Source organism: Pundamilia nyererei, unplaced genomic scaffold (assembly GCF_000239375.1).
Source record: "Pundamilia nyererei isolate P.nyererei 1_Seehausen unplaced genomic scaffold, PunNye1.0 scaffold01151, whole genome shotgun sequence".
NCBI classification, from domain to species: Eukaryota; Metazoa; Chordata; class Actinopteri; order Cichliformes; family Cichlidae; genus Pundamilia; species Pundamilia nyererei.
The window spans coordinates 2,084-18,428 of NW_005188552.1; the positions used below are offsets into that span (position 1 = coordinate 2,084).

Genomic DNA, 16,345 nt, shown 5'->3' on the forward strand with positions numbered 1-16,345 from the left:
GATAATGGGAATTTGGCCGGGGTGGTATTTTTGGATTTTAGTGCTGCATTTGATTTGATAAATCATGATCATTTGATAGATAAACTAAAATGTTATGGGTTTTCACCAGCTGCTTTGTGCTGGATGGAAAGTTATTTGTCTGGAAGAAGGCAAAAGGTTTATTATAACGGTTATTTCTCGGAGGGCTGTGAAATGAACTGTGGTCCACCCCAAGGCAGCTGCCTCGGTCCACTTCTGTGTTCAGTCTTTACAAACGATCTGCCGTACGTCCTGGATAAATCTCATCTTGTAATGTCTGCTGATGACTCCACCGTGTTTTATTCAGCCAGTAGCTACTCTGAATTGACCAGCGTGTTACAACTAGATCTGCTGAACGTGTTTGACTGGATAAGTAAAAACAACGTGATTTTAAACGTGTTTAAATCCAAAGACATGTTAATAGGAAGTAGAGGACGCTTAGTCAACAGCCCACAACTAAATCTTTCCATAGCTGGATCGGTATTAGAACAGGTCACCCAGACTAAATTACTTGGTGTTACCATAAACCACCACCTTTCATGGTCTCAGCACATCAACTCTGTTATTAAGAAAATGGGACCGGGCATAGCTATAGCTAGGAAATGCTCCTTTTATATTACTTCTTCAATTATGAAAGATGTCATTAATGCACTAGTATTATCTCATCTAGAGTACTGCTCAATCATTTGGTCAGCAGCTAATAAGACAGATCTGAACGTCAGTTAGTCCAAAATAGGGCGGCCAGATTAGTGTTAAGGTGTTCATATTATACAAGTATTGATAAAATGTGCGGTAAACTTTCTTGGCTTTCTGTACAAGCTAAATTATACTATGACTTACTTGTATTTTTAAAGAAAGCAATACTGGTAAACACACCACACTTTTTTATGCTCAGTTGCAGCATCCAGATGAAATACATAATCATGCCACACGATTTTCAACTAACCACAATTTAGTGACTCCTCGAGTTAAAACTAACTTTCTGAAAAACTCTGTTATATTTAGAGCATCCTTTCAGTGGAATAAGTCGCCTTATGCAATTAGAGAACTGGCTTCTATTCATAATTTTAAAAATCACCTAAAAGCCTATTTAGGCAGTTTTTAATTTATTTGTAAATATTGTAGAGGGTAATGTCACTTGTAATGGAAATTGTGTATTTTGTTTGAGTGTTTTTTATATTTTTTAATATTTACATGCTTATATTTTCAGAATTGTAAAACCTTATTGTGGATGTAAGAGCCAAATTATGTGGATATTTTGCATCCAACTCATTGTGTAACATTTTATTTGGTGGTATTTGATGGTTTGGGCTCCAGGAAGACTAGCAACCCCTGTTGTGGAAGCTAATGGGGTTCCTTAAACAAATAAACAAACCTAAGTGTGGTAAACCCTACAGATCCCATGTGGTGTGGATAGAAAGAAGAGGATGGAGACGAAGGCTACGATAATAGAAGAAGCCAGAGCAGAGGTCATAAAAGTTGTGATTCAAACTGGGCTTTTTCTCCTTCAAGCTGCTGGAGAGGCGATGGTCTCCACTCATATAACCATAAACCATGACCACTTCTAGACTGTTAAAGTTCAGACAGCTTTGGCATAACTCCATTTACTTGACATTGCAAAGGCCTGTGACGCATTTATGGCCCCTTATTTAATTCTTAAAGGAGGAAAATCTTAGTGCAAGCCTTCATAATGCACCTAATGACAGGACCGTTATCTTATTTTGGAAACATCTAACTTGAAACTTTCCAAATATATATTTATTTAGACAAAACTGGGGGTAATTACACGATCGGTAAACAGAGGGTTTCCCCTCGGGGAAGCCCTGGTGATTCTGTAAGTGCTGTTTACGTTCTACCACATTTAAATATAAATGCAGAACAACAAGCCTGTTTGTCAACAGATGCAGCCGGCCCTTATGTCTCAAGTTCCTAATTACTGAACCAGGGTTTCTCCCACCAACTAGCAACTTACTCAGCAAATTTTTGTCTCCCTCCTGTGGCGTAAAAATGCATTGCAATCCTTTTTACACTCCATATCCTCAAGTACCCCACTCACCACAAGACTGCCACAGACCTAATGGAAAGGTGATTAAAATCTGTAATTCAATAGTTTTATGTTGTCTGAGACCAACAGTGTTCACTCTGGGATGTATAAGTTACTACCAAGTTGCAGAGCTTCCCTCACAACGACTCTAAAATAAAACTGTTCCTCTGGCACCATCTGCTGGACAGCAAATACCCAAGTAAAACCCACAAAAGGCAAGTAAAACAACAGGAAATGTATTGAAAATATTTATGATAAAAGCAAGAAAGACCTATGTTGTTTTTGTAGTAGTAGTAGTAGTAGTAGTAGTAGTAGTAGTAGAAGAAGAAGAACCCGCCCCTCCCTGAGCCTGGTTCTGCTGGAGGTTTCTTCCTGTTAAAAGAGGTTTTTCCTTCCCACTGTCACCAAAGTGCTGCTCATAGGGGTCATGTGATTGTTGGGTTTTTTCTCTGTACGTATTATTGTGGGGTCAACCTTACAATATAAAGCGCCTTGAGACGACTGCTGTTGTGATTCAGTGCTGTATAAATAAAACTGAACGGCTCTATTTGTCAGCAGAAGATGCTCCCCATAAAAAGTGATTCACTACATTTGATTTAAGGCCAGCTCCATAAAATGAATATGAGATGCGACAATGCTGCACAGCTTGAATCTTACCTGAGCAGAGAAAAAACGCTGTACGAGTTCCTGACTGAACTCTGGTCAACCTGAAGCAGGCTGTTTTTCTTACGCTCCGACTGATCCTGAAACAGCCACATGTCTGAGTTTCAGCGCAGAAGCCAAACAACGTCGAAACAATGCTAACAAGATTTGAACTTGGTATTCTATTGTCATGCAAGAAGCTTTAGAAAACAGGCGAAAGGACATACCTTCTGATCAAAGTCAGCTGCATAATAGCCATCATTCAATCCAAATATGATCTCATTTGGATTTCTGGATCGAATCTGTGGACAAAGCAGGGCAGAAAAGGCTGATTGTACGGGGACAGAGTCTCAGAACAAAGGACGGCTGCATCTGGATGTGCATGAGACTGTGCTGTTTACCAACCTCCAATGCAGTCTGGATTTGAATAAATTGGAATAACATTGAGTTCTTCATCAGCATTTGAACTGCATTTACTATTTTGATGAAGGCTTTTCACGTAAAGAGCCAAACAGACAGCTAGATTCTGAAGCTCTAAATCACATTTTCACATGCAGACATTTCATATTACTACTGAATCAATGCAGCATGTGGCGCATTACACTAATGAGCAGCCTGCTACATAATCACTGGTTGTTTCCCTACCACTGACATATATGTGGCATGCACGGGAAAAGAGAATTGTATTGAAGACGATGAGGAAGAGAATTGCAATTTTCTTTGATTACTGTCAAAATATAAAGCACTAAGCATTTGTTACACTGATGGAAGTTATTTACAATCATGTAATGTAACGTATATACACGCTCAGTGCATTTTTAGATGATTTAACTCTGAGTGAAAGAACATTTGGTGTAACCGAATAAAAGAGTGAACTGACGCAACGACAGACAGTCACAATAATCATTTTACCTAATGTTAGCAACTAGATGACATTACAGTAAAATAGGCACCAATAAATGTATTCTATATGACTGAAAGTAATTTAGAAAGTTTAATGTTTGGGGACTTGTATTTCTAACCACAGTTTGTTTCTACTGCAGTTATTCACCTTTAATAATGTGCATGCAGTACTTAAACTTATTAGACCACATAGAGAAAAATATTGAACATATTTTAGAAAGTTTAAACTAAAATCATGTTGTTATTTATTAAGCAAATAAACTGAATTCATTTACTGTTACACCCAAGCACACTGGACTTCTTTGATGATTTTTTAAAAATGGAAATAAATCACTAACTCAGCATCTTAATAAAAAATAAATAAATGTTTCTTTTCTTAAACAGTAAATTTGAAAATTATTTTATAATAATAGTAACTATATTTTAGCATTAGAAATATCATTTTGATTAAAGAGTTTGCTCATAAATGCCAATTTAAATGACAGAAACATTAAAAAAATTATTTTGTAAATACTAAAACTGTTCATTCAGGCCAGCTGTGCCATAAATCTTACACCAACAATCAGTTTGTTAAGCACTGCATATAAGGCCCCTTTAAATTGACAGAAAGATTTCCATTTAGTGAACTACTTAGTTTTCATGTTCAAATATTTAGAAATTAAAACTCAAACGCAGATCCAGAGTTAAATGTTCAACTCCAAATATGGCTCACCCCACATTCACTCGCTCACAGCAGTGAGCATCACCTCAGCCTTGCTACCTTTGAACTAGATTCATCCACTTGTATAAATTCCAAGCAGATGAAAAATATTACATACACAGAACTGTGCAGCCGAGTCCAAGTGATCATTTTACACATAAACTTGCTAAGAGCACAGCAACAGCCCTGCTCATAACTACTGATATGTCATGAAGTAACGTTAACCGCATGGACAGAACGGAAATGCATGCATAGAAGGATTTAGAAGGATTTAATTACACATTCAGCTATTCAACATTTAACACATGTGTCAGATCATATCCAACAAATCCTTTGTAAAGATCAAAACTGTACTATTAGATTTTTGCAATAACAATTCACTTTTTCAAAAGCCACACAGAAAGCCTCAGGAAAAATTATATATTGTGTTGCTACTTTGTTGCTCTCGGGTGTGTTTGCTGACCTGCTGCCCCGTGTATCTGAGGCCGTCCAAATTAACCTTCCATTCGATGAGGAGCTGGTACTGTTCCTTCTGCCCTCCCCAGATTCTCACCACAAAGCAAGACACTGAGGTGTCCAGAAGGTCTGGGAGCATGCCAAAGTCCAGGCTCCGCCAAGTTGGATTCTAACAAAGATCCACAAACACACACATTTCAAAAGGAACAGCAGTCACATCCTAAATCTTTTCTACTTTCTGACTTTTTGTTGTTAATGGGAGGATAGGTTCAAGAGTTTGAAATAAAAATCTGAGAGCAAAATTTATGTTACCTCTTAAATCCATACAGTGATCCTTAACCACTGCAGAGTAACTGAATCATCCTGTTCTGCATTAACCTTAAAGTCTGATCCCCATTTCTGTTTGTAGTCTGTCCCTGAACGTTCAGAACGACAGCATGACCGCTGGTTCAGCGGCACACAACTGGAGTCATTTACATCATTTAACTATGTACCATTTCCCTTCATCATACAGAAAAATCTCTTTTTTCCCTGGGTAACTTTCATGGACAGGCAGGAGAGGAAGGCCAAAAGCAGAAGTACAATCCACAGGTGAAGATAAGAACTAGCATTAGAAGCAGAGGGGAATGAAAACAGGAAGAGCAACAGGAAACAGTTCCTTATATGAGCGATGACAGGAAGGAGATGGAATAGCCGAGAACGCCAGCACAGATGTTAAATAAAACAGGAGGAAGTTGTGCTGGGAGACGACAGGAGTCATGACTCCTGAAGTGCATTACACTGTCTGTCTGCTGAAGGCACTGACGAGTACGCCTGGAAAGCAGCTTAGGTCAGCTCATGGCTCGGCAGCAAGCCCAAACAGTAATTGTAATTGGCTACGTCTGTAGTTTTGTGCATAGCTGTGTCTGCATCACAAATAAAAGTGGAAATTTAAAAAAAAAACAAACACACAACGACGTGGTAATACGACACAGCACGGTCATTTGCACAGCTTAATGATGCATGCAGGCCAAAAGAAAAAGCTGTTTAAGAGAAACACGGATCAAATTTTATTCATGCCGACACACGCCTGATATTTTATTCAGCAAATCATGTTAAACAAGAGCTGGCTACATGTGTGACTGGCAAGAAGGGAACAGATAAATGCCAAGCTTAGCATTCATAAAATACAGCACTGCTTCACTGCTCGTAATGAGTACATTCTCCAACGGCAGGCTACAGGAAATGACAACATACTGGACCTATCCCAGGACGCGGAGAGGAAGCGTCTGAGGGTTAGTTTACTCACCAGTGAGTCTCGTATGACTTCACTCTTGTAAAAATCTAAGAAACATGAAAGAATGTTGATTAATGCACAATAAACAGGAGGAACTAAACCCTGAACATGTTTTGCTGAAGCTCAGCTGGACACCAGTTACACAAATCTATCACATACAAATTTTGCACTGACTGCATGTTCCAAAATCAGAGGAACGGTACAGTGTTAGTGCCACTTTCAAATGCATTTGCCTGAAATACTAAACTACAACTTGCTGCAAGTACAAAATAAATATAAATATGCGCACTGCCCATTTAACTTTATTTAAAAGCCTCTTGATAAAAAAAAAAAAAAAAAAAATTGTACAGGATAAACATGATCAGTAGTGTGTGAGAGGACGTTAACACCGACCTCTAGAAATGCGGTCTCCTATACAAAGGTGGAGGGTGAAGTACGTGTCCAGCAGTGGAGAGCCATTCCTGTTGACAATGTTTCTGGCTGCGATGCTCCGAAGATGACGCAACCGTCTCTGTTTGCCAGGAGGAAATAGAGAGGGAGAGAGACAATGAGAAATAGTGACGATTATTGATAACAGAGTTCTGTAACCAGCTTAATTTGGCTCATGTGATTGGTCAAATCTATCCCACATATAAAACAGCTTAAAATAGCCGTCCTTTCTCATGCACAGAGGCAGCATAAGTAATGGAGGCGTTACTCATCTTCATTGTAACATTATGTCAGTCATCAGTTACTTTTTAAATCAATCCAGCAACACTTTAAGACTGGATTGTTTGAAGTTTTTGAAGTCAAGGACTTTGTTAGTGAACAGTCTTTTCAATCTACTAAAAATCTCATGTCTTGATCTAAAAGATTCCTGGGAAATCTTTTAGATCAAGCGCTTTTCGAGACCCTCAAAGCACTTTACAATTCCACTATTCATTCACACACTGGTGGAGGCAGCTACGGTTGTAGCCACAGCTGTCCGGGGGCAGAATGACAGAAGCGAGGCTGCCATATCGCGCCATCGGCCCCTCTGGACGGCACATCCTACAGTCTAACCTTTCCCTTGAATGGCCGGCCCACCTCCTTCCTGCAGCCATAGCGAGGACAAATCTAAGTCATGGGATTTCCCAAAAGATTAACGACTTCAAAAACAAACAAATGATTGTTCTCCAGGGGACTTTTAACCCTCTCCTTATTAATTTTATAATGTACATTTCTCAACAGGAAACATGGACCACATGGAAAACAAAAATAAAACAGCAAAATTATTCAAAACAGCTCAAACATCAGAGTCCTCTCAGACTACGCTCGAACAGAAGAGCACTGCAAAGTTGACCGCATGTTATAAAATGACCATACAAGTCTGATGGTGACACGTGGCTTGTAATCTGGGTGACTAGGTGGTCACAAGCCTTCTGTTATTCATGAGCATGCAGACATTATTTTGGATCAGGCGTGGGTAACTCCAGGCCGCGAGGGCCGGCGTCCTGCAGGTTTTAGATGGGTATTTGATCCAACACAGCTGATTCAAATGGCTAAATTACCTCCACAACATGTCTTGAAGTTCTCCAGAGGCCTGGTGATGAACTCATCATTTGATTCAGGTGTGTTGACCCAGGGTGAGATCTAAAACCTGCAGGACACCGGCCCTCGAGACCTGGAGTTGCCCACCCCTGTTTTACAGAGTGGACTGACCAAACTAAAGCAGATACGACAGGTAGCCCTGATAAGAAAACACACTTGAATGCCAGTTTATTAAGTACAGACAGTTAAAACTGATGCCAACTTTATGCAAGAGGCTTCCAACAAATCCCCACTCTCATGCATTTAAAAATAAACGTAAGCTTTTTTCATATATATGTACTACAGCACTGAAAACTAAACCCAGACATGTACAGGTGAGAATGCAAATGTTCGAATAAGTGGGACAGGACAAATGGTCCTAAAAGCTCTTCTGATTGCCCAAGAAGTTTATGTAATGTGACATTTATGCATGAGAGGGTAGTGCAAATAAGTGTCAAGTTATTTCACAGCAAGCAAATTGGTATCATGTGTACTGCATACTGAGACAACTCCCACACATAAACCAAACTCAGTATTTCCAGTCATCTGAAGTGGATTATCTCCTCTTATTAACTACACGCAAGGGACCTTTTGGTCACACACATAAAAAAGTGTGACCGAAAAGTTCCTAGAATCTACGTGCCATATAAATCTAAAATGACTTAACTAAATTCAATTTTCCCTTCAAAGTTTTCATGTCATGCACTACTGGACCAGTTTCTGGACTGCTGCTAATTTAAACTCCCAAGTACCAGTTTTGCCCATGTGTACCGAGTGGGATGCAAATGCATGTAAGGTGGATTCATGGACCTCAAACTCCCCTGAATTTATGTCATGGATCATAGCTGCTGATGAGAGCTGAATCTCAGGTTATGGCCCAGAGATAAAGCGACAGTTTTCACTTAGTCCACAGTAGTCAACCCCGAAAACAGTGCATCAGGTCAAAGTGCATGCTTGTTGTTTGCTTTTCACAATTATAGTATATATACACATATACACACACACACACACAGTTTGTGGAGTACTCAAAGTATTCAAAACGGCTCAGTTAAAACATGTATTATCTAGCCTGAGATTAGCACTGATTATAACCTGTAAAGTGAGTCAGTGTTTACTCAGTAAACAAGTAAACCAGTAAGGTCACAGAGTTTCAAACTCCCTTCTAAACTGGAAAGATTGGTGCACATTTAAGAATTTAAATGTCATCCCATTACAATTTCGCATTAGCGTACCAATAAAGTAAGCTTCACTCATGCCACCAATAGGTCGACTGTCCCACCAGGAAATAGAAGATTCTGGTGCTATGGAACTGTCAAAGATGCCGACACTGATTCCGCTTCTAGGGGCGTCTGATCGTAGTGTGGTTTATCCTGTCTATGAGAGGCTACTGAGACACAAGAAAGACCCTACACTGACATGACAATGTGTGGCCGGGCTGCTTTGACTGCACTGTATGGGAGGTCTTTGAGAGTGCTGACATTAATGATCACACTACACATGTGACTGATTATATTCATTTCTGTGTGGACTCTGTGGTCCCAACCAAAAGGATTAAATGATGCGAATGACAACCCTTGGGTGTTAAACAAGTTCAAAGACCTTATAAGACAAAAATGCTTTCAGGAGCCACAATGATACAGCCGGAAGGGACCTTTAAAGACATTAAAAGACTGATTATGGCAGACAAGTACAAGTACAGTTAAAAGACAGAAGGCACTTTGTCATCAAGAAAGCCCAGAGATGCATTACTCTAACAACCAATGCCCCACATAAGGATAGGGGATAGGCTTCGCTTGACCTGCATGGTCGAATCTGAAGATTTTTAGATCATCTCAGTCTTGTGATACTAAATATTTAAATTTGGAAAGTATCCATAATTGTTCCTGTTCCTAAATCTCCTAGACCTTCAGGTCCCAAAGACTTTAGACCTGACCTTGCATCACTGGCCTTGTACATGGGATCATAAACTTGGCATCAAAGAGACCGCTGCAATTTGCCTACCAACCCCGTATGAGGGCGATTTATTGAACTATTTTACGTATTGCACACGCTACTTGTATTTGTGGCCATTTCCCCGCCTTTTAACTACGAGTTGGGTTAAAAAATTGATCTTTAATTGATGAAAATTGGTCTTTAAGTCTGACGTCATTAGCCGTTTCCAAGTCCAGATCTTATAAATGGGCTAAACTTCAGTCAGGAGAACAACTGAGATAATCCATCCACAATACCAGGTTAGTCATTAATATACTGCTGCATGGGCTGGAGTTACATCGTAAGGGTTTAAAAACGGAGCTTTAAAAGTAACAGTGGAAATAAAAACCGAGAGAGGCCAACAGTGATCACTGACTGTTTTAGGGGCTTGTTCAGATTAAATAGAACAAGATACAAAGCATTAAAACATGTTTAAAACACAACAGACTTATTAAACACAGAGTAGTTTGGACCCAGAAGCAGGATTCATCACATCATCACTTAAAAACCGGATTGTGATAAATAGCATGGAGGTATTCTATTGATATAGAGACGCCAAATCTCAGTATTATTTAAATAAAATACTCTGGGAATACTACAAACAAGAGGGTTAATCTCATGCACCATCATCCTTCAGGAAGGTTAGCTGAGCAAACATACATGAAATCAGTGCAACCAAGAAAACCATGCAACACTGGACACACTTAGCTTGACAGAGCATATCACAACATGTTTAAAAAAAGTAATAATCCCAATATATCGTATTGTGAGTCAAGTATTGTGATGATATTGTATTGTGGGGTGTCTGGTGATTCCCACCTCTACTTTTAACAGTTTTACTGAGTATTTTAACAGATAAAAGGGAAACAGAATTTTCACTTCCGTCTTGTTTAGCTTTCGAGATCAAGGATTTCCCTGGTAGTTAAACCAGAGTAGGAACTTTACTTTCAGACAAACTGACAACTTCCACAGGCTCCCCTCAGGACTGTGTTTTCTCTCTTGTGTTGTTTATTCGGTACACCAATTCCTGCACAAACACTACTACCACTTCAGTGAATCTCCTACATGATGGAAAGGAACAGCAGGGACCAGATATCGGACCATTTCATTAAATGCTGTGAGGTCAGGCCTTGTTCTCAACGCAGCAAAGATTTCAGGGGGCAACAATCATCCCAGCACACTATCACCAAACAGCTGATCCAGTCTGTGACTGAATATCAGTACCTTGGGGTTATTCTTGACCACATGTAAAGAACTTTTCAAGGAAACTTGTATCTTTCAAAGCGGGCTCTAAAATGCTCCACATGTTCTACTGTGCTTTTACTGAAAGTGTTCTGACTTTCTTAATCTTTTGTTGGGTTGGAAATCCCTCTGAGGAACACTAAAAATCTGTAAGAAAGACAGTAACAGCATGAAGTGAATTGCATTACAGAGTTAGGAACGCATTTATAGTTATGGTGTTAGATGTTAGGCAAATACTGTTGTGGGTGACGAGAGGCATCCATTTGCCTCTTCTTTTAAAGTGAAACCATCTGGGTGGCGCTATTACCCCCTGTGCTTACAAAACAAGGGCCAAACTGTAATTTATTCCTCACGGCACTTAATAGAGCATTTGTAGCAACAGATGTAGAGGGTACCAATAACAAGGTTGTTGGATCAATCCGCAGTTCATATTTTGAAATATACTGAACCCCAAGTTGTTCCCAATGCATCCATCAGGGTGTGTGTGAATGTTAAGAGTGCATAAAGTGTTTAGGTATAGATAAAAACAGGGTTTGGATGCATTTGATTGGGTGAATGAGGCTTGTAGCAGAAAGTGCTTTGAGTGCTCAAAGTGAGTGGAAAGGCACTATACAAGTACCAGTCCATTTACCAGTTCAATTTTTAAACATGGGAAACACATACGTTTCCCAGCTAGTTTGGACAAATCATCCTGTAAGGTCCAATGAAAGGGTCTTGATGTATTGTATGCTTTTATGCTGATGTGTTTGTTCTTTGTTGGTGTATGGAAATGCCACGTGGTTTCTGCATTTTCTCATCATGACAAAGGTATTTATCCATCTAGGTCTCATGTGGATAAAATGAATGTGCATATAGCCTGCATTAAGAGGTCATCATCAGGTTTTTTAATGAGATCACAGATAAACAAGAGGACCCATGTTAATTAAACAAATACAAAGGAAAAGTGTTTTAAATGAAATCTCTGATACTTTTTAGCAATTTATGGCCCAAACACAAAGCCAGTTGGTTTCCACTGTAATGCAGTAACTGCACACGATTAAGAGATAGAAAAACCCAACTATTTGCATGGCCAGAGTTCACAGATAAGCGTAAACAACAAATTGGTATACTGATTCTTTAAAGAGCAAGTAATGTGTGTATTTAGCTGCAGTTTAAGTAAAAGATTTTACTTACACACCACCCTCAAAAAACTGCATATCAGAGACTTGTGGTTTCCCAAAGTAAAAACAAAAACACCCAGTATACAGGATAAGATTGGAATATGTCGATAGTACTAAAATGAGGACATAGTTTGAATCATTCCAAATTGCATTATCAAAGTGTCCATCTAATCGATCCAGCACCTATCTGGGGGAGAAAAGAGTTACACTTAGTGGTGTAAATACATTATACTGTCTGTCATTTCACTGAGAAAAGAAAATCTAATGGTGCATCAGTGACACCCACGTTATGAATCCCAAGAATTTGCAAATGTCAATACACATTTGCGAGGTTTAACTACCATTAAGTAATAGTAGTAGTAGAAGATTTAAGTTTGAGGATTCATTTTATGCTGTAGGTTAACTCCATATTTTGGTTCCTAATGTTCAGTTTAGTGGTCTGAAGCAGGATAACAGTTGAAACAAGTCCAAGAGGTTCCTGCAGCACACAGACCTCTGGCTCACTGAAGCGAGGAAGTGTCATTTATCTCAACCCTAATAAAGATATTTGAAAACAACATGTTTTCTACTACAAATAATACCCAGCCAGTAAACACTGACGGAGATTTGTCGGTAGGAGACTTAGTTCCGGTTTAAGGTACGTAATCACAACGAGAGAAGCATACATGTCAAATGAATGAAAGCACGGAATTTAAAAGTCTTCCACTTAATCCCCGGGGTTGAACGGACCAATAACGCATTCAGTCTTGAAATGCTTCAAATCACATTAAAGCAGCCGTACGAGAGCGTTTAGTGTCAAAATAATGACACGCTGTATGCTGATTTTACTTAGCTGTCACCTGCGTGCTGACATGACGCCAAGTTAAGTTACCATTAGCAGAAGCATTACTAGCTTTGTACATAAATATGTAGAAAAATAATGCGATATGGCAGTACCATGAAAAGGCTAGGCTCCAAAAGCCAAACTGCGACCTAACTGGCTTCGGCGTGTCTGGCGAGTCAGACACACTTCCATTTATTTCCAACGGGCTAGCTAAATGCAAGCTAGCAACTGCTAGCTAGCTAGCCTGCCAGGCCTGCTGTGGACCTCCGGGCAGCAGTTACAAACTAGTACATAACACAATATGGGAGCCCGGTCCAAGTTTTCCCGAGTTCACCTGAATGAGTGTGATGACAACGAAAGCTCATGGAATTTGCATTTACCTGCTGGGATGTGAGCTCCACATGTAGGGCTCGAGAGGCTGAAGCTCCAGAGTTGGTGACAGAGGCGGCGGGGATAGCAAGAACCCGACCGGTGATGGAGTTCATCCTCCTGTCGGCATCTAGCAGCAGCCCCTCATTCAATAAAGCATCCCATCTCAGACATTCACGACACTTGGCTAAAAGTTGACGAAGTTCCGGAAAACTAACAAAGACATGCAGACACGAGTGTTTCTGTGAGGAAAGCGCTACAACAGCTGTCAGCTAACCAACAGGACGTAAACAAACTCTCGGCTATTTCGCTACGTTCGGAAATCCGTCTACGGAGAGGAGGCGCGGAACTTCAGTTGCTGATTGGCTCAAACCAATATCCGTCGCGTAAAGGCGGTGCCTGGTCGTGAAAATTCGCGTTTCTATTGGCGGTATCATCTGTTTGTCTCCCTGGAGGGGACGAGCATCCGTTGAATTCTGTCAAAGCTGCAAAATATGAGGAAGTTGTATGGTACAGCGTGACATGCAGGTGACAGTTTAAACGGTAGCACTGATCTCATAATCTCTACTGGTACAAAGACAGCCAGCGACCAAAGCATTTAAAATGTATATGCAAACTGATATGAACTTTTTTCGCTAACTTTCAAATCACAGACAGTATAATACGAATACACAAATAGAGACAGGAACTAACTGCAGAATACGCGGGTAGCTTAGGCAATGTAAAACTTAAACACACACATATTTAACATATTAGCAAATTAGTCGATGTTATATTTGTTAGGCCTCTCTTAACGTTGCATGCCAATTTAGATTCTGGTCTTGTGTTTTGCGTGTAACTCAGTAGTGTAAAGTTGAAATTCATCTTTAAGTACGATGACTTCTAAATCCACCACCTACATGTGAGCAGCACAGTCAGTTATTTCAGCTTCATTCACACTGACTGCAGAACATTAAGCAACCACTAGGGGGCTGTATCAGCCACATTAAATAGTTGCGCTTCTACAGGGCCAGGAGACTGAAGGCTGCAGTCAGATAACGACCAAAAGTAGCTCCTATCTATCCACGTTGTCACCTTGACAAAAAACGTTAAAATGTAAAAGAACTTATGGAAAATAAAAATGGACGTTCTCGATGGACTAGTCATACACTTGATGTGTTCTTATTGGTTTTTTAATAATGTTGAAGATGTTTTAATAAAGTCATATAAAAGAGAACCAGTAGCAAATAATAATAATAATAATAATTAACAAGGTTGTAATTCAGATAAATAGGAATACAAGGCATATAAAGTGAAATAATTGCGTTTTGCACTGAGATGTGTTGCTCCTGTCATATTTTTTTTCCAGCTGATAAAAGGAGCCAGAGTACTTCCTGTCTTTATTAAGGCTTTCTGAGACTAAAGTCAAATTAACTAATGACCGCACTAAAAAAAAAAAGGCCATAAGAACAAGTATAACTAACAGAAACTGAATAATGGAAAACCTTAAATGAACTTTGCGCACAGGCTTTATTCCTCAAACATTTTCAGTTTCACTTCTGAAAACAAGGCAACGACTCCATAAGCAGTAGATACAATGTTTATCATTCCGTTGTAGGTTTAACAATTTCAAAACATGACATACACAAGAGTGTATATGGTTAGTGCATAAAATGGAAAACATACAATTAACATTTACACGGTCACTTTTCATGTTGATTGTTTTTAAATGGGGTGGAATAATCCTCAAAAATATTCAGTTCAGTTTTATTTGCATAGCACCAGCAGATGTGGAAGCTAAAGTTTAAAATGGTCCCAGTGGTAATTAGCAGCAGTAGGAGCTGTAACCCTGAAATTGGAAGAGTGGCTCCAGAAAACTCCAGGTATAACATCAGAGGTGTCGGTCCAGAGGAACAGACAAAGTACGGCACAGAGCCCTGAACTCCCAGGTCTCTGAGAACGCGAGCTTGAGGATCACATCTATATCACCTGCAGGGAGGGATGAAAGGGAGGTTTTCCTCCCATAGAGGTAAATTGTGGTTTCAGAGGTATACTGTATGGCCCAGCTGGACTTTGAAAGTTTTTGCTGATAAGAGAATTGTGGATAATATTAAATACTCTCCAGCCAAATACTGTTCAAAACAAAGCATATATTTGGTGGGCGTGCTCCCCACACAGCACATACATAAGACTCAGATTTAGTAAAACATTGACATAAATGTGGGAAAGACTTCAAAGACACACCACACTTTTTTTCTGAAAACTTACAAAAGTTTAATTTAAACATCAGCAGAAAGATTATGCAACTCATCACACAGACAAGTCTCGCTGCTTATTGCTTGCAAATCCATTGCACAGGTATCACACTGCTCCATAGTAGTCGTCACAATGCTCAAACCAGTGAAAATTGCATCTGTAAATTCAGCCAATTCTGTTACACTTTATTCCCATCGACATGACGCACGCTTGCTTATTTTAAATGATTCCCCTGAAAGATTTTTTATAAAACTCACTGTAAACTGGAATCATCAAACATCAGGATTCCATCCATCCATCTTCACCCGCAAACATCAGGATTTTCACCCACAAAACCATTTTATCCTTTTCAACTACAGCTCAAAACCTTCCAAGACACTTAAGTTACAAGAAATCACGTAGTTTACACTGCATACATTAAATGTATCCACCCAGATAGAAACCCTGTCACCAGTATGAACATAAAAAAGAAAAAGAAGTAAGCCAAGCAGAGCAGTGCCTGTCTTGGGGGGGGGGAAAAAAAATCTTTGAGACTAAAACCTCAGAGGGTGATGTAAAACATCAAAAGTGCACCAGAAATATTTGTTGAGACAAATGCACTAAAATAGGCATTTCCTTGCTACAGAATTCAATTAACACTGTAAGGCTTTTCTACAGTCTTATGCGTTTGTGCATTCACCATACCTGGTAGAATTCCTTCACTTTCGGCCTTTAACCAGCAGGAATCACCACATGTCTGTGGACATCATATGTCTTTGGCTCGATTAATCTTTGGGCACTACCCAGTGATAAAGTGGTACCTTTCATTTGCATTGTTTGTGCGTTCAGCGTGTAGAGTTGTAAAGGAGCTCAGGAAGAAGTCCTGCAAGTTACCTTCTGGCTCCATCTAGTGGAGCTTAGCGACCACTGCCTGAAAGAAGCAGTTAAAACGTGACGCCCAAGTTTTAAAAGAAAACTG

General features: G+C 39.6%; 1 protein-coding gene across 1 annotated transcript; it reads right to left on the minus strand.

Moving 5' to 3' along the window:
• Positions 1 to 2,719: 2,719 nt before the first annotated feature.
• On the minus strand, positions 2,720 to 13,611 carry LOC102207598 (UV radiation resistance-associated gene protein-like; the record flags this gene model as incomplete). Its single annotated transcript, XM_005755293.2, has 6 exons — positions 13,164 to 13,611; positions 6,433 to 6,550; positions 6,052 to 6,086; positions 4,771 to 4,932; positions 2,932 to 3,006; positions 2,720 to 2,805 (listed from the first exon to the last, which is right to left on the minus strand). Coding segments are annotated over exons 1-6 (581 nt in total), but the record flags the coding sequence as incomplete, so codon positions are not given.
• Positions 13,612 to 16,345: the final 2,734 nt, after the last annotated feature.